The sequence below is a fragment of the Galdieria sulphuraria genome (assembly GCF_000341285.1).
Source record: "Galdieria sulphuraria unplaced genomic scaffold scaf_12, whole genome shotgun sequence".
NCBI classification, from domain to species: domain Eukaryota; phylum Rhodophyta; class Bangiophyceae; order Galdieriales; family Galdieriaceae; genus Galdieria; species Galdieria sulphuraria.
The window spans coordinates 7,501-23,959 of NW_005178463.1; the positions used below are offsets into that span (position 1 = coordinate 7,501).

Consider the following 16,459-nt stretch of genomic DNA (forward strand, 5'->3'; position numbering starts at 1 on the left):
CTACATTTCCAGCTTTCTTTAGAAAAAAGGAACCGAGTTGCTTTTCTTCAATGACAAAAAAAATCACTCTTCAAATTTCGCTTACACTACGTAGAATGAGAGATACGGCTCTTTCTACTCGCTGTCACGTTAGACTCCTTGGTCCGTGTTTCAAGACGGGTCGAAATCTACCATTTCGTCCATGATACTTGAGATAAATCATACATAGTCAAGTAGATACACATTCCACATTCACAGACACCATCATTTCCACAAATTGAAAAATTTCGGAAATCATGGGCAACTTGAATATAGCCTTGCATCTACTTTTACCATGTACATGGACATCCCATGGAAATAACCAACATTCACAAAAAAATATAATAATTTTTGCAAACTAGGATTTCCAGGGTCATTTTATAAAAAAACACTAGTAGATTGCGCTTCCCTCTCAACGGTTTCAAGTACTATTGCACTCTCTTCTCAAAGTCCTTTCCATCTTTCCCTCACGGTACTTGTTCGCTATCGGTCTCTCTTTCATATTTAGCCTTGGATGATATATAACACCCAACTCATTAAGGCTGTACTACCAAACAACCCGACTCTACCGTTTCTAGTATCGTAACGCATGACACTGAAAAAGATAAACGGGATTATCACCCTCCACGATATTCCATTCCAGGAAATTTGCTTTTTCTTTCATGCAAATACTAGAAAACATTGAAATATACATCTCCTTTTCAAAAAGAAAAAGGATTTTCAAATTGAGCTACTCCCACTTCGCTCGCCGCTACTATGAGAATTCCAGTTGGTTTCTTTTCCTCCGCTTAATAATATGCTTAAGTTCAGCGGGTAACCTCGTCTGATTGGAGGTCTCAATAATAGCAAAATGTCTACGAAGAGAACAGTGTAAAGTACATATATACGTACATACAACAAGACTGCAAAACTAGGAAATGATCACGACGATGAAAATAAATATCAATTCTCATCACTTTCAATACCTATCCTAGTTTCATGACCATGCTGTTTTTCATTCTTCATTATATCAAGGAAAGACTTTCAAATCAACTCATGATTGAAAACAATGACATGTGTCACTTTAAATCCATCACAAATAGAATGAATATCTTTCTCAAATAATAAAGACATGTACTCTACTGTCTTCTTCTCTAGACAAATCGTACAATTCTTCCATTCATTCATCCATCATCATCATATGTATAAATATACAATGAACAAATCCCTGAAAGAAAATACAATGATGATTAAACTTATCATCACCAACTCGTGTCGAAAAACTCGATTCAATGATCATCAAGTCATTTCCCATCCATCTACTTGAGTATTGCATCCCAATAAATGATGTATATGAAAGACACTCCAACAGACGTGCTTCCAAGGAAAAATAAACTTGAAAGCGCAACTTGCGTTCAAAGATTCAATGATTCACGAAAACTTGCAGTTCACACTACATTTCGCTTTTTGCCGCGTTCTTCATCGTAAAGAGAGCCGAGATATCCACCGTTGAGAGCTTTATTTTTTCTAGTTGCTATTTTTAGATTATTTCTATTTTTGGTAACATACTCTCAAAAGGGAGAAAATAGATAATAGAGAGAAAAATAAAAAAGAGAGAAAAAGAAAAAGATAATGAGAAATAGAGAAAATAGAGAAATAGAGAAACAATGAGAAATGATGAGAAACAATGAGAAATAGAGAAAGAGTATTTTTCTCTCTCTCTCCCCTCTCATTCTTACTCTTCGTTTATTCCCTCGTTTCTCTTCTCATTCTCTGCTTCCTCTCTCTCCCGCTCTCTCTCTCCCTTCCTTCCTTTCGTGCAGTGCACAGGGTGTATATAAGATATATATGGATAGATAGATAGAAAAATAGATATACATCGATAAAGAAAGTTTAGAAAATACTCGCATACTTTCCTCACTCTTCCCTTTATCCACCCATTATATACCTCTCTCACATCAACCTATCCATATACCTTACAACTGTGAATGATCCTTCCGCAGGTTCACCTACGGAAACCTTGTTACGACTTCTCCTTCCTCTAAACAATAAGGTTCAACGTACTTTTCATCTTACCCTCTCAAATCAAAAAATAAAACAAGCCGTACGCTTCACCGGATCGTTCAATCGGTAGGAGCGACGGGCGGTGTGTACAAAGGGCAGGGACGTATTCAACGCAAGTTGATGACTCGCGTTTACAAGGAATTCCTCGTTCATAAATACAGTTACAGTATTCAATCCCAAGCACGATGCAATTTCAAAGTTTACCATACTCTTCTCAGAAATGGTCTCTTACAACTATTTGATCGCATCAGTGTAGCCCGCGTGCAGCCCAGGACATCAAAGGGCATCACAGACCTGTTATTGCCTAAAACTTCCATCCGTGAAAAACGAATAGTACCTCTAAGAAGTATATATCGTATATCTTCAAATACAATATAACTAGTTAGCAGGAAAAGGTCTCGTTCGTTAACGGAATTAACCAGACAAATCACTCCACCAACTAAGAACGGCCATGCACCACCACCCATAAAATCAAGAAAGAGCTATCAATCTGTCAATCATGATCATGTCCGGACCTGGTAAGTTGCCCCGTGTTGAGTCAAATTAAGCCGCAGGCTCCACTCCTGGTGGTGCCCTTCCGTCAATTCCTTTAAGTTTCAGACTTGCGACCATACTCCCCCCAGAACCCAAAATCTTTGGTTTCCCGAATAAAAAGGATGTACGATTGAATAATCAATACACCATCTTTAAGATGGCAACGTTTATGGTTAAGACTACGACGGTATCTAATCGTCTTCGATCCCCTAACTTTCGTCCTTGATCAATGGGAATATCCTTGCCAAACGCTTTCGCAACTGTTCGTCTTCCAAAAATCCAAGAATTTCACCTCTGACTAGGGAATACAAATGGCCCCAACTACCCCTATTGATGCATTTTCAATCAATAAAACTTCCTACTAAAGTCTTATCAATACATAAATACTATTATACCATGCTAAGCTATACTTTCACAAGAAGCGCTTGAAACACTCTAATTTTTTCACAGTAAATCAAAATCAATGTCAAAAATCAATCAATCAAGATCAATCCAAACATTCATTTCAAAATGAGTGTCGTCCATTCATACTCTTTCAAAAAAAAGAGTAAAATGAAAAACATCTCACAGTTCAGACTACGGGCGTTTTAACTGCAACAACGTTCGTGTACGCTATTGGAGCTGGAATTACCGCGGCTGCTGGCACCAGACTTGCCCTCCAATCGTTACTTCGTTACGCGTTTACATAAACGTCATGCCAATAAAATAACACTTAGTGTTATCTATCAGTATTTCTTGTCGCTACCTCCCTGTGTCAGGATTGGGTAATTTGCGCGCCTGCTGCCATCCTTGGATGTGGTAGCCATCTCTCAGGCTCCCTCTCCGGAATCGAACCCTAATTCCCCGTTACCCGTCAACACCACGGTAGGCCTCAATCCTACCGTCAAAAGTTGATAGGGCAGATATTCAAACAATGCGTCAATAGTAAAAAGACTATCAATCCACAAAATTATCATGATTCAACATTCAACACTAAACCCTGTGACAGGAAAAGTGTAAAGTAGGACCACTAATAAGTGCAATTCCCAAAAATGGAAATAGGGCATGTATTAGCTCTAGCATTACTAGGGTTATCCATATAACAAACTAACATTGTGTAGATTATAACTGTTTTAATGAGCCATTCACAGTCTCGCCATCCATGTGGCTTATACTGGCATTTGCATGGCTTAATCCTTGAGACAAGCATACGCGACCCGCAGGATCAACGGGGTATCATGTATATACAACACAAAGAAAAGAGAGAAAATGTCCACAAAATTGATTGATATACACACAAAAACAGCACAATAGAAACAACATGAATATACACACATAAAATGTACATACCATAAGTCAAAAAATTGTATCTTTGTGTCGTACACAATTTTGGTGGAATATTCACCTTTTTTCTTCCTCTTCCTCTTTTCCTAAACTGGAAAAGATGGAAATTTTACTTTTTTTCTTTCGAATAATAAACGTCTCAATGAAACCCCAAACACACACAGATGGGATCCATCTATAACATTCATCATTGAAAAAACCATCCTTTGTTTCATTCCTTTGTCTTGTTGGAAGAAAATACATCTCTTAAAATACTACTTACTATTTTACATTCAGTACTGTGATTCACACAAAAATGAAATCATGACAATACATAAATGAAAATAGAGTAGCAGAGGTTTCCTTCAAAAAGACAAAAAACATATAGTCCATTCTATAAAGATGAGCGGCGAATAAAAATTCAAGCCAAATAATCTCTAACTCATCAAGATGGAAACTATATTCATACTTTTGAATCAAAATAACATTACCAAATCATCGGTAGTTTAATACATCAACTCCTAACCATACTATATACATCACAACATGCAGTATACAGAAAAAATTCCAAAAGAGACAAAGAAAAAGAGGAGACATAAAGACACGCAAATACATACATACATACATCTATGCAGTACGCACAAGCACATCTTCAACATCCTCCTTCTTTCTTTCTCTTTTTGAAACCATTCTGATTACCCACAGTTTTGAAATCAATGGCAAAGATGGATTACAAATCATGTATCATTGGAAAGGGACTACCCCCATTCAGGGATTCCCCACTCCCAATTCAATCATCATCTTCATCCATACATAAAGCCATTCAACTTTCGCATATCACTCCACTTTACTCGTCTTTGAACACTAGTAAAAGTGGTTTTCTTCTTGTCTGTCTGGCTTCATTTTTCTGGAAAAAAATGCTATTTAAAAAGCCAAAAGTGACGGTTCGTTGCGCGGGCTTTTGAGATGAATCAAATGATGACACGTGGCAACAAAACAGTTTGAAACTCAACAAAAGGAAAACAAACCAACACTCTTTTTTTATTATACAAACAATAAAAACCTAGCTTTTAAACCCCTCTCAAAAAAAACCAACTCTCTCTTGTTTTACACTACAAAATATATATATATATAGATATACGAGTGTCTAGAAAATAAACCCATCTTCCTAATTGTCACTCTTGTGTGAGGGGATACACTCAATAAAAACAACTCAAAAGGTCAAAACTCTTCAAACTTTCATAGTGAGGTCGAAACTCTCCTTCAAAAGCAAAGTTTCAAAAGGAGAGAACATTTCCAATACTCCCTATTGTATACACACACACAAAAGAAGAAGAGTTCATAGCTCTATACAATAAAAAAAAGAGGATAAACCCTCACACCCCTCCTCTCTCTCTCTTCTACTTGACAAGGCAAGACTATTTGTGAAAAAATAGAACAAAAAACCCCCAAAAAAATGTAACCTAAAAGTTGAGTTACTACTTGAATAACTTGTCCTTTGACACAAAAGTACAACAAAAATTTCAAACTCTACATAGTGTCCTCAACATTTCAAATGATTGGATGATTATTCTTTGAACCTTGGTCCCAACATGATTGCTTTTGTACGTTGCTGAAAAAGTTACAACCATCAAACTTTCTCAAGTTGTATGGGAAAATAAAGAGTCGCTGTGTAAGCATACACTACTTTATTTTGAAACAACTCCAAAAAAGAAAGACTCTAGTGAGTTGGAAGCAGCAATCATAGTTGGGTATTACTTGTAATGATTGAGCGTTTTCCAAAATATAGTCGCAAGTTTGAAATTGACAGAATTATCGTTAACAACAGTTTGCAGTTGACTATACAAAAGTAGTTACACCCTTTTATTTCTTTCGAGTAAAAAGAATACTCAACTAGTTACCTCACCATGTACAAACAACTCTATAAAGACATACCAACTTGCTTCGGAAACAGAATACTACGAGGGGAAAAATATTTGGATAAAAGAAATTACGAAAACTTCTTTCAAATTAGGAACGACGCACTAACAAACTACAACCAAAAAAGAAAGGAACAAAGAAGTCAGAATAATCTCCTTAAAGTCCCTCTATATTTTTCCTTCTTTGTCTCTTGCCAAAATTCCACGTTCTTGTCAATTTGCAAATTGACTGTAAAAGGGAAAAAAATGCCTCGTCAATCGCGCCATTATACCATTATTAAAAATAGCTTACAATGTCGAAACTCTCTCAGGATTCCAACTTTTTCAAGGCTTCCATGGAAGCAAAACTAAAATTGGAACAATACACTTGCAATTTTCTCTATCAGCTTATGAGTAAAAACCAGTTTGGATTGCAGCCTTCTCGTCGACTCGTAATATTTTGGAGAGTTGCGGATATCATTCAAACTAGTCTGTGTGATAAAAAAGCTATCTCAAAACGAGACAGTATGAAAATTCTCAAAAGTTTAAACAAATCCATTGAACCTTTTACAGTCTATTATTCGGAACATAAAGTAGCTCGTAGCCAGAAAGAAACCGACCGAGCAATCAAACGTCTTTGTTTCATTTTGTCAATACCTCGACACTATTTAATGGTCGTAGCAGGACCTAGAGGACTTTTAGCAGGAGGTTTACGGATTGTTTTCCAAAATGGTACAGAAATAGATATCGGAAAAACGTCATCTGGAGTATCCATTCCAGAAGCCCCATATGAGATAGAAAACATTCAAACAGATGCCCAATTCATCATGGTAACAAACTTGCGCGAGAGAACATATATATTCTGATATTGAAAATTTCGTTTGTAGATTGTAGAGAAGAACAGTGTATTTCACCATCTCACTCAACACCAGTTTTTCGACAGATTTCCAAAAGGCATATTACTAAGCAGTTCAGGTAATTCTAATCTCAAGTACGGCATAAATCTAAACCGTAAAGGTTATCCCTCGCAAGCGTTTTCGGACTTTTTGGTTCTGCTCCGTGTCAACTGTCCCGAAGCGCCTATTCTGTTCCTTGTAGACGCAGATCCATATGGCGTCCATATAGCTTTGTGTCACCTACAGTCTCTGCAAAAAGAGTAAGGTCACCGACCTTCTTTGACTCGTCAAATTGACAACAGTTAGAGCTTTAAGCAGTTTGGCTTTCTGGATAGGTATATCCGTGGAGGACGTAGAAAGGGTAAAATACGATGCAACCTTAAGTATAACAGCGCGGGATAGAGCAAAGGCACAAAAACTACTTCAAATGTTACGAGAGGCAAGTTTTCGATGTGTTTAGAATTTTTTTCGTAAAGGTCAAGTTAGGTGAATAGCATTGAAAAAACAGTCGAGGCAGAACTTTCGTCCGAACTGGAAAGAATATTGACTCTAGAGAAGAAAGCGGAAATTGAAGCTCTCTGTGAATCGATTGCTACCCATAATTGTTTCCTTTGTTCAAGTTATTTACCACAACAATTTATCAAATATATAGCTTCCTCTCGATAGCTATAAAAGTATCAGACTACTCTTTATGAGTGTACGGAGAAACTTTTTTGAGTATTTGACCTTGTTTCTTCTATTAGAGGCGACCTTGAAGCTTGGCAACTTCCTAGCTTCTGAATGTGCGTGATAGCTCCAATGCAAACTTGTTGTCACCGTAAAGAATTACTTTACAAGTTGATGTTTTGGATAGACATTTTCTTAACTCGTTGTATTCCACCGTATCAATACACAAAGCTATTGGCATCATACTAGTTAAACCTAAAAATTCAATCGTCTCTCATAATTTAAAACTTTTGGGTACGTATAAATAAAAGAACTTGGAAATTTATATTAGTAAACATGTCTATAGAAGAAACTTCCCAACTTTCTGAATCTTATTTTTTCAATGGAATTACAAACTAGTAGATTCTTATACAACGCAACAAAATCAAAACCAAAAAAATCGAACAAAATTTGAAAAGAGAAACTGTTGTTCTACAAATATTGTAACTCAAACTGAAATACTCAACATTTCTTACCTTCCATTCGTCAATGAAACTTCATCTAGACATAAGTAATACCTTTACTTAAATATTATCTCAATGGCTTCTAGATTTTGTACTATGGACCCGGCGTAGACTCTCCATGTCTTAAAGTTCGAAAACTTCCGAGGTTCAGCTTATTTGCAGCGATAAGATTCCTTAATAGTTGAGGAGGTTCAAGAAAATATTCGTTGGTCAAAATAAAAGTGCCCCAGTGTATACCAATTGAAAAACGACTCCCAATATCATTATGGATCTTCAATGCCTGCTCAGGATCAACATGCTGAGGTGACATAAACCATCTAAATAATATATGAAAATACATAAATGTGAGGAGCTAATTTAAACCATTTCCAAAGCAACTTCAAACGAACCTTGGATGGTAGGCACCAATAGGAATAGCTGCACAGTCAAAAGGTCCCAAATATCTTCCTATTGTCTGGAATACTGGACAATAACCTGTATCACCAGCAAAATAAAACTTGATAGTGCTACCAATTACTGCAAAACTTCCCCACAACGCATGATTCGTATCCCAAATAGTTCTTCTGCTCCAATGCTGAGCAGGTGTCATAAAAACTCTCAACTTGCCATCTACATCAACGTGTTCCCACCAATTCAACTCATATATCTGTTGACGGATCCTCGTATCCACATGAAGTCGTTCCAAGAGGCTTTTCACACCTAAAGGAACCACTACAATTGCTTGTCGATGTCTCTCAGATTTAAGTAAATCCCTCAAAGTGTTCTTGTCCAAATGGTCTATGCGAAAAGTAAAATCAGTGACAAACAAAGAGATTCTCGGTTATTCTACCGTAATGATTATGAGAAATGAGAATTACATCCAAGGATGGCAAATCCTCTAGTTCACAAGGCACTGGCCGTATTCTCTTGGGACCCATAAACTGAAACGGCGAACACCTTTCACTAAAGACAGGGTCGGTAAGGATATTAAAACCATCAAACTGGGCTAATACTGAAGAATGTCCCAACCAGGTCAGACGAAACGTCCCCTGGCTAGGAGGCTTTTCGAGTAGAGCACGATTAACGCGTTGTACTGGTAGCAACAGATCAAGTTCATTCCGATTTTTCGGAACATTGCTTTCATCTTTTGTCGTGCTTAACCAACGAAACAAGTCCCATAGTCGTTTGTCCCTCCAAGAACTCCACGGGTTTTTAAATGTTCCTTGACTCTTTAGAGGAAGAGGAAGTTCTTCACTTTTCGGGAAGTAACCACCATCAAACGAAGACGAAAACACTGATATATTTCTGGACGAAGAAGGCACTTCCGAATATTTCAAAGGCAATTTACTTGCGTGAGTTTCCATTCCCCTGAATCTTCCAAAAAGTAGCTCACGACAGTGACTTACAGCTACGAGACTCTTGAAGATATATGAACATCCAAGTGACTTTACAAGTTTGCCCACAAGCATCAAATTGACATCCTCTCGAAACGTTTACAAACCGTTTCACTATATCAAGTACAAAGAAATGTGACGAACACACAAACAAATACATAAATATATGTTTAAAGTCTTTGCTATTACACTTGCGCAACTTTATCCGCTTCTAACTAACTCGATTTGTAATTTCCTATCTTCAGTAATTTTCTAGTCTCAAGAATATTCCAACCGCTTGAACTAGGATACACGATATATATATATATATATATATATATATATATATATATAAGTTATATATGTTTCAATCCAATATTGTACTGAAACGCTTGGTGGCGATGCAAATGCTGCCATCTCCAGCTCTATTCGACATATCCCAATGGAGCAAAAGTTTATGGGTTGAAACTTTATGGGCTGTTTGTACTATGAATCTCCTGCTCGTATGCCAAAAGCAATCGTTCTCAAAGATCAGGACTTCTGACTTTTGTGAAGAATTTGAAACAATCGTTTCAGCGTACTGAGACTTTTTACAGAGAGAATAATACTCAAACCAAGAGTTCTCGGCAATACCGAAAACAGCAAGAGCAAAGTTTCTCAGAAAAAAGCTTTTTATAAAAACTGCAGACAATTTCAAGCTCCTTTAGTCTTACCTCAAATGTAAACATCACCTTACATGATAAACAATTATTGCCAATTAGGAAGAAAGGACAAAAGAACTTCAAAGGCCTCAAAAAATAACGTAGAACACTAGGACGAATGGCTTTTCAAAATTTACGCAGCATCTACAACGAGAAGTTCATAAGTTGTGACTCAAAAAGTTTCGCTAACAGCTGTAGCTTTGAAAGATTGGAAAGATGACAGACTCAGAAAGAATCTAATTTGTACAATTTGTGGAAAGCAGTTACCAACTAGTTTTCAACTTTGGACTCTTATACTTTTCCTGAGCTACATCGTTCGGAAATCATAGTTCACGTGAGTTATGGTTCAACTAATCAAACCAACTCAAAGAGTTAACAAGCCGTCAATTTTATTTGCTCAAAGCTCTTTCTATTAGATGCTCAAATATTCGCAAAAGCTCAACTACGCTGTTACAACGCAACGAAAGCTCCACATCATTGCTTTTATCTGTCCAATGAAGTTCCACTAAGATGAATATTTCTTCCATAACGCGTGCGGAAAAATAGCAAAGTCTTGATGGCGAACTTGCAACTTGGAAAACTTTCAATGGATACAACTTTTCGACAAAATAACCAGGAAGAGAAACACCTGTTGGAACTGAAATTCGTTTGACAACTTCATGACTACTTCCAATATTGTTCCATTCGTCAAGAAATGCTTGTTTCGATAATTTTCCAATATGTTCTGCCTGAAGAAATACGATCAAATTGGACTCATCCAATTTGTCTCCAAAGTAAACCACGCCACAAATATCATTTTTCAGAGCCATCTGAAAGATCAAGCCCTTTTTGGAATCCTTTTCAGACGGTACATACCTCAGGTCGATCTTGCATATCACGCTCTCCTTAGGTTTCAACTGGTCAACATCTAACTTTGAACGTGAAGGAATCATTCCTAATAGATTCTTGTTGAATTGAATGGCGTTCTCTCGCATTGTTTCATTTGATTCATTCTGCAGCTTTAAAATATATTGAACTTTGTCGCCTTCGATGGTAAAAACACCAGAAATTTCTAAACCTCTAGCTTTTGAAGCTGGCAACAATAGTCTTACTCGTTTTTCAGGGCTCTCATAATGTTCTGAAGAAACAGCAGTATTCTTCTGTGTTGCAGAATTGGAAAAAAGATCATCAATCAAAGACAATAAATCGTTGTTCTGCTCACTTGATTTCTGAGAGGATGTTGGCTCTGCTCCTCTCAAGTCAAACAACTCATCCACAGAACTCTTTCCAATACCGTGGTTAATGTCTGCGACTTGTTGTTTATCTGACAAAGAAAGCTCCAAAATATCATCAGATAGGACTTCAGAATTCTGCTCTTTCCATTCTTCATCCACTACGGAGACTTGTGGAAGAGGTTTCGAATTCGCTAGAAAAACATGAGGCGACCGATGAAAAACACTTGCAAGACTTCCCATTTCATCCAATAACGTGTTCAGTAGAGAATCATCAAGATCTTGTTGACTATTCACTATGCGAGGTTTGCGTGAGAGAACAACCGACTTTGCAAGTTCTTTATCCGTTTGAAGAAGTCTTGAATAGAAGAATGCTCTGTCACGAAGGTCTGCATTGTCCGAGTTTTTCATGCTATCATTTAAAATCTTCTCCAACGACACTTTACAAGAACCATTGCATTTTAAATAAACTTTTGTCGCACATGTAAGAAGCTGTTGCTGAACTTGCACCGATTCGTCTTGGAAATTTTCCAGAAAACTTTCAACAAGTTCAACAATATTCTCAATTCGGTCGGCATATTCACCAATAATCCAAATCAACGAGGCGCGAGCATTCGGCTCATCCAATGCCTCCAAATTTTCACATAATACAGGAATGGCACCTTCAAACTCATTGGGATACCTTCTCATAATATCCTTCATTACTACAATGGATTCTTGAACCACATAAACTACTCTGGTGCGCACAAGATCAAGTAAGCACTCCACACATTTGTTGGCAGCTGCTTCTATCTTCAAAGCAATTCGACCAATTGCACGTATAGAAGCTCGAACAAATCCGACATCGACTTCTGCGGCATATTCTTTACATTCAGAAATAATTTTCGTTGCATTGTCATCATTTGCAAGTCTTACGAGGATTTCTAGCTTTTCTTCTTTGATATAAGGAGGATCATTGTATTTACAAAAAAAAGCCTTGAATTCGTTCTGTAATATTTCCGGGTACTTCCTGACAAGAAGATTGATATTTCTCAGAGCTACATATTGTACTTCAGGTTCTGCACTAACCAAAGTAACTAGTGGTGCACCCAACTTCTTTTGAACCATCCGAGCAAATTCAACAGATTTTATGTATTTTAAATTCTTCACGATAACTTTCATGCTTGAAAGAACAACTGCTGCATTGGCGTGTTGTAAACGAGGAAGTAATCTTTCGATAATACTCTCAGCTTCCTCTGTTCCCGAAGGTACATAACTAGACACCGCATCAATAATAAATATCTGACCCCACTCGCTACAGTCATTGAGACACTGTAAAAGTCCAGAAACAAGATTAGGCCTAAGCTCCAGTGTACCAGGAAGTGAATCGTCTATCTCACCCAAGGCCGCAATGGCATTCGCAACTACCATTGGACTGCTATCTAGTATAAGTTCTTTCAGAACACCAATAAATCCGTATTCTGAAACCAGAGCAGGATCAACTTCGTATAACTTTGCCACACAAATGGCTGCAGTCTTGCGAACATAGGGGTCTGCGTCCTTTAAAGCACGCCTAAGCGGTTCGCATAAATACTCAGAAATTCTAGTTAATTGAATACAGCCCATCGTTCGGAGGGCCAAAGTCCGTATCAACGGATTGGGATCACTAGCGTCTTTCACAAAAGTGTTAACCGCCAAAATTGCCAAGTCCTACAAACAAGGTCAATTTTACACCAACCAAACGTTTCAATTACACATATGACATACTGGCTGAGTCTTTGCATAGTTTATGAGGTACAAATAAACAAGCTTCTTCAACTCCAAATCCACGGTCTGCATACAATTGAGGACGTCTGTAAAGAGAGACGAAACATCTTTGCCAACTGTCATGGAGGCTATAACTTGCTTTAGTGCGTCTCTTTTTGAACGATTACTATGAGAGTTTAACTGCTGCTTAAGTTCAAAGAGTTCACCACGGTTTGTGGTAGAGAAGTACTTGGAATCCGGCATGTTCTACAATGACTAGTGGATAATTATATTTCGCATCAATTTGCTTCCAACTGGTTGTCTTAGACATGAGTTTTTCAGAAAAGGTTCCTCTTGTATCGGATAGTAACGAAACTCTTGATAATATTCCGTACACAAGTCTGAAAAGTGCCGATGAAGATTACAAAAGCTCTAAGAAATATACGGAGAAACCTGACAAAACAAATCTTGAATTACTGGCTCTAACTTCTTCATTGGCTGCTGTGCAGTTTAGTTATGCCATCGAATTTGCTTTTGGGACGCCTTGGTTTCGAGAAAGAGGTGTAAGCTATGCCGTTATTCCATTCATTTGGTTGGCTGGACCGTTTAGTGGTTTTATTGTGCAACCAGTTATTGGTGTCTTGAGTGATCGATGCAGGCATCCTTGGTATATATTGTTTTGGAAAAGAATACTAGTTTTGAATATATATTCTACTTTTTGATAGGGGAAGAAGAAGGCCCTTTATTTTTATGGGTGCCTTGTTGATTGTGTTTGGAATGTTAGTCTTATCCACTGCTGATCCGTTGGGTTCGTTGTTTGGAGAAAGGAATGCTTGTCACTCACCCACAGAAGGCAGTCAACCTCGTTGTACTTTTACCGTAACATTAGGTATTATTGGTCTCTGGTAAGCATCTATATCATTTCTTGTAATTCTTTAATGCTTTGTTGTTGAAAATGATTCAGGATATTGAACATTGCCATCAATGTTGTTCAAGGCCCTGCAAGAGCTATTGTAGCTGATCTAGTTAATACTGAGCAACAAACGAAAGCTAATTCCATCCTCACTGGTGTAATGGGTTTGTCAAATTTGTTTGGAAACTTACTTGGGCGTTTTGTTCCTGCAGAGGTATTGTTTGTAAACTTGCCATGAAAGACCTTTTTATGTTGTTTATTAGGTACCCTTATTTGGTAGTAACTTTCGATTTTTGTTCAGCTTGGGTATGATACTTGTTCCGCTTAGTGTATTGCCTACATTGCTATTGGGCCATGAAAGACCATTAGGTTTGTCTTATTTACATTGAAATGAACTTTTCATTGATATAATAATTAGGACGTCAGCCTGCATCTCTGGTTTCGTCTACCAGCGGCATTCTTGGTGTGTTCTTAGACGTTTGGCGTTCTTTTGTTTCCATGCCAAAGGAAATGAGCAAAGTTTCATTGGTGTATTTCCTATCATGGGCTGCTTTTAGTCCGTTTCAGTTTTATACAACAGACTGGATTGGAAAGAGCGTTATGCATGGAGATCCGCAGAAAGCGTCAGGATCCCTTCAAAGGTTAAACATTCATTCTTTTCATGTAATTGTGGACTCAGTAGTACACAGGACTGCTTATGAAGAAGGAGTTCGAATTGGTGCTCTAGCTTTGGCAGGTCTTTCTTTGGTAATGACTGTGTTCTCTGCAGTACAAACATTTTTCGTTGAGTTGTTAGGAGTACGAAAGGTCTATGCCATGTCTCAAATATTCTTCGGATTTCTCTGCTTAATTCCTATTCTTGTGAACTTGAATACTGTCTGGGCTGTAATGTTAGTTTCCCTATTAGGTATTCATTTTTCAATATTCAATGCATTGCCTTTTGCTTTGGTTGCTTCTGTTTTGGATGGAGCCAATACTGGACTATATATGGGTGTACTCAATGCCTCTTGTGTTGTAGCTCAAGTCGTAGGAAATTTCACCGCAGGCAAGCACATTTTGGTTTATTCCATGGCTTCTAACCTGCAAAGTCAATAGGTTGGGCTTCAGATATCGTTGGAAAGGGAGATATTAGTTTCGGAATGGCAGTTGGAGCACTTTTCTCCATAGTTGGTGTTTTATTGATCCCTTTACTGACGGAACCTTCTTCCCCCCAATATCGGACGACTGCTCAAGCTTAATAAGTGGAACAATTCCTAAATTTATCAGACCATCGCAGAAGGAGCATAGATATTAGCGTTTCGTATTTCCGCAATGGCTTAACCATAAGTTAGTTGGTATCATATAAATACGATAACAAAATAGTTACCTTTCCCATAATCTGTTGCACCAAAAACTGCAGAGCCAGCAACTAACGCATTGGCACCGGCTTGAATGACTAAATGAGCATTACTCGATTTGACGCCACCATCTACCTCGATCCAAGGATTAAGCGATCTCTCTACACACATTTTACGTATTTGTGATATCTTCGGAAGTACTTCCGGAATAAAAGCTTGACCTCCGAAACCAGGATTCACTGACATGACAAGAATCAAATCCACCAACTCTAACACATATTCAATTGCTGAAGCAGGTGTAGCTGGATTTAAAACGACTCCCTAAGAAAAACGCGATCCTGAAAAAAATCGCAAAAGCAAGTTTTCACTAAACCTACCGCAGAGCATCCAAGTTCTTTAATTTGTGATAGAGTCCGGTGTAGATGGATTGTGCTGCTTTGTTCAGCATGCACCGAAATTATGTCGGCACCTGCCTTTGCGAAATCTGGAATACGCAACTCTGGCTGAATAATCATCAAGTGAACGTCCAACGGCTTCCTGGTGATGGGCCTCAGTGCTGATACAACCAGTGGACCAATAGTGATATTTGGTACAAACTGTCCATCCATAACGTCCACATGAATCCAGTCTGCTCCAGCAGCATCTACAGCTTTGACTTCATCTCCAAGTTTTGCAAAGTTCGCGGAAAGTATGGAGGGAGACACTACAACCTTGTTGGGTGGGGCGGTTTCAACTCGGGCAATACAAGGTACCAACAAGCTCTTCTTGACAGTTCTCGTTGTAGCCAAATTCCAGCTTTCACGAAACGTATAGCATATTTTTCGACTGGGCAAAACTGCGGAGTGAGAGTAAAAACTGATATTCTGACTTATGAAAGTGCAGCTTGTTGAACCACACAATCTCATCTCCAGACCTCACTAATTAATTGGACCAAAGAACGAAGAAGAAACTTAAAAGTTGATATAGGTTTCACTCGTGAAAGAATTTTATTTTGGAACTTTCTAGTATGAATCTTCTTGTGAGCAATTCACAAACTTACAACGTTGTCTCTTGTTAAACTAAATGAGTTAACAACCTGTCTTTATTTTTCCCCTATTGTGTACAACGACTAGATTTTGACGATAGTGCCACTGTAAACCTCGCATGTAGCTAATTATATTCCGAATAGTCCATCTAGTCCAAAGGAAAAGTTCATTTCTAAAAGCAATGTCACATTTTAAGCTTTTCTAAGACAATTCTTGAATATTCTCGTAGTTTCAAATATGGAAATCAACTTTTAAGAAAATGGTATATTCAAACGATATTGATTATCTTACAACTATCCAAGTTGAAATGAGAATCATCTCCTCTATTTACACTT

The 16,459-nt window shown here is 37.8% G+C and overlaps 5 protein-coding genes and 2 non-coding genes across 9 annotated transcripts in view, besides 2 other annotated features; 2 read left to right on the forward strand and 5 right to left on the reverse strand.

Moving 5' to 3' along the window:
- Positions 1 to 1,514, reverse strand: part of Gasu_nc0019 — a 6,993-nt gene extending 5,479 nt beyond the window's left edge. Inside the window, exon 1 of the ribosomal RNA XR_009833485.1 lies at positions 1 to 1,514. This exon is cut by the window's left edge and continues 5,479 nt beyond it. This is a non-coding gene — a ribosomal RNA (28S ribosomal RNA).
- Positions 1,515 to 1,950: 436 nt separating this feature from the next.
- Positions 1,951 to 2,038: a sequence feature (Protein overlapping with rRNA (Gasu_18150, EME30794.1) was converted to a misc_feature.).
- Gasu_nc0018 lies at positions 1,984 to 3,809 on the reverse strand. Its single transcript, XR_009833484.1, has one exon. It is a non-coding gene; the product is annotated as an 18S ribosomal RNA (ribosomal RNA).
- Positions 2,356 to 2,528: a sequence feature (Protein overlapping with rRNA (Gasu_18150, EME30794.1) was converted to a misc_feature.).
- A 2,281-nt stretch (positions 3,810 to 6,090) lies between the features above and the next one.
- Gasu_18160 (DNA topoisomerase VI subunit A) lies at positions 6,091 to 7,651 on the forward strand. 2 transcript variants are annotated; one of them, XM_005707259.1, is made up of 5 exons: positions 6,401 to 6,625; positions 6,683 to 6,770; positions 6,813 to 6,951; positions 6,998 to 7,130; positions 7,178 to 7,651. In XM_005707259.1, the coding sequence occupies exons 1-5, from the start codon at positions 6,467 to 6,469 to the stop codon at positions 7,355 to 7,357; spliced, it is 699 nt and encodes a 232-aa protein (XP_005707316.1). In that variant the 5' UTR covers positions 6,401 to 6,466; the 3' UTR covers positions 7,358 to 7,651. The 2 variants fall into 2 exon arrangements, with proteins under 2 accessions (XP_005707315.1, XP_005707316.1); XM_005707258.1 differs by having other exon boundaries at positions 6,091 to 6,625; positions 6,998 to 7,651.
- Positions 7,652 to 7,900: 249 nt separating this feature from the next.
- On the reverse strand, positions 7,901 to 9,340 carry Gasu_18170 (hydrolase). The gene is made up of 3 exons (XM_005707260.1): positions 8,690 to 9,340; positions 8,250 to 8,637; positions 7,901 to 8,177 (listed from the first exon to the last, which is right to left on the reverse strand). The coding sequence occupies exons 1-3, from the start codon at positions 9,306 to 9,308 to the stop codon at positions 7,955 to 7,957; spliced, it is 1,230 nt and encodes a 409-aa protein (XP_005707317.1). The 5' UTR covers positions 9,309 to 9,340; the 3' UTR covers positions 7,901 to 7,954.
- A 311-nt stretch (positions 9,341 to 9,651) lies between these two features.
- Positions 9,652 to 13,130, reverse strand: Gasu_18180 (AP-1 complex subunit beta-1). Its single transcript, XM_005707261.1, has 2 exons — positions 12,871 to 13,130; positions 9,652 to 12,813 (listed from the first exon to the last, which is right to left on the reverse strand). Exons 1-2 carry the CDS (start codon positions 13,111 to 13,113, stop codon positions 10,303 to 10,305), a joined length of 2,754 nt encoding a protein of 917 aa, XP_005707318.1. The 5' UTR covers positions 13,114 to 13,130; the 3' UTR covers positions 9,652 to 10,302.
- Positions 13,131 to 13,150: 20 nt separating this feature from the next.
- Gasu_18190 (sucrose transporter, GPH family) lies at positions 13,151 to 14,881 on the forward strand. 2 transcript variants are annotated; one of them, XM_005707263.1, is made up of 6 exons: positions 13,151 to 13,516; positions 13,575 to 13,754; positions 13,814 to 13,976; positions 14,026 to 14,131; positions 14,181 to 14,403; positions 14,452 to 14,881. In XM_005707263.1, the coding sequence occupies exons 1-6, from the start codon at positions 13,179 to 13,181 to the stop codon at positions 14,855 to 14,857; spliced, it is 1,416 nt and encodes a 471-aa protein (XP_005707320.1). In that variant the 5' UTR covers positions 13,151 to 13,178; the 3' UTR covers positions 14,858 to 14,881. The 2 variants fall into 2 exon arrangements, with proteins under 2 accessions (XP_005707320.1, XP_005707319.1); XM_005707262.1 differs by having other exon boundaries at positions 14,181 to 14,881.
- Positions 14,882 to 14,895: 14 nt separating this feature from the next.
- Positions 14,896 to 16,040, reverse strand: Gasu_18200 (ribulose-phosphate 3-epimerase). The gene is made up of 3 exons (XM_005707264.1): positions 15,477 to 16,040; positions 15,129 to 15,420; positions 14,896 to 15,077 (listed from the first exon to the last, which is right to left on the reverse strand). The coding sequence occupies exons 1-3, from the start codon at positions 16,002 to 16,004 to the stop codon at positions 15,025 to 15,027; spliced, it is 873 nt and encodes a 290-aa protein (XP_005707321.1). The 5' UTR covers positions 16,005 to 16,040; the 3' UTR covers positions 14,896 to 15,024.
- Between the last annotated feature and the right edge of the window lie 419 nt (positions 16,041 to 16,459).

What these genes read in the sequence shown, in the direction of transcription:
- Gasu_18160 (XM_005707258.1), top strand. Translation starts at nt 6,110, where the DNA reads ATGTCGAAACTCTCTCAGGATTCCAACTTTTTCAAGGCTTCCATGGAA. An exon ending in CAGATGCCCAATTCATCATG is followed by an intron (nt 6,626 to 6,682) that starts GTAACAAACTTG and finishes TTTCGTTTGTAG; the next exon opens with ATTGTAGAGAAGAACAGTGT. An exon ending in CTACAGTCTCTGCAAAAAGA is followed by an intron (nt 6,952 to 6,997) that starts GTAAGGTCACCG and finishes GACAACAGTTAG; the next exon opens with AGCTTTAAGCAGTTTGGCTT.
- Gasu_18170 (XM_005707260.1), bottom strand. Translation starts at nt 9,308, where the DNA reads ATGCTTGTGGGCAAACTTGTAAAGTCACTTGGATGTTCATATATCTTC. An exon ending in CATTTCTCATAATCATTACG is followed by an intron (nt 8,638 to 8,689) that starts GTAGAATAACCG and finishes CTTTTCGCATAG; the next exon opens with ACCATTTGGACAAGAACACT. An exon ending in ATTGGTGCCTACCATCCAAG is followed by an intron (nt 8,178 to 8,249) that starts GTTCGTTTGAAG and finishes TATATTATTTAG; the next exon opens with ATGGTTTATGTCACCTCAGC.
- Gasu_18180 (XM_005707261.1), bottom strand. Translation starts at nt 13,113, where the DNA reads ATGCCGGATTCCAAGTACTTCTCTACCACAAACCGTGGTGAACTCTTT. An exon ending in ACTATGCAAAGACTCAGCCA is followed by an intron (nt 12,814 to 12,870) that starts GTATGTCATATG and finishes CCTTGTTTGTAG; the next exon opens with GACTTGGCAATTTTGGCGGT.
- Gasu_18190 (XM_005707262.1), top strand. Translation starts at nt 13,179, where the DNA reads ATGAGTTTTTCAGAAAAGGTTCCTCTTGTATCGGATAGTAACGAAACT. An exon ending in GGCGTTTTGTTCCTGCAGAG is followed by an intron (nt 13,977 to 14,025) that starts GTATTGTTTGTA and finishes GTTGTTTATTAG; the next exon opens with GTACCCTTATTTGGTAGTAA. An exon ending in GGGCCATGAAAGACCATTAG is followed by an intron (nt 14,132 to 14,180) that starts GTTTGTCTTATT and finishes TATAATAATTAG; the next exon opens with GACGTCAGCCTGCATCTCTG.
- Gasu_18200 (XM_005707264.1), bottom strand. Translation starts at nt 16,004, where the DNA reads ATGAGATTGTGTGGTTCAACAAGCTGCACTTTCATAAGTCAGAATATC. An exon ending in AAGAACTTGGATGCTCTGCG is followed by an intron (nt 15,421 to 15,476) that starts GTAGGTTTAGTG and finishes CGTTTTTCTTAG; the next exon opens with GGAGTCGTTTTAAATCCAGC. An exon ending in TGCAACAGATTATGGGAAAG is followed by an intron (nt 15,078 to 15,128) that starts GTAACTATTTTG and finishes CTTATGGTTAAG; the next exon opens with CCATTGCGGAAATACGAAAC.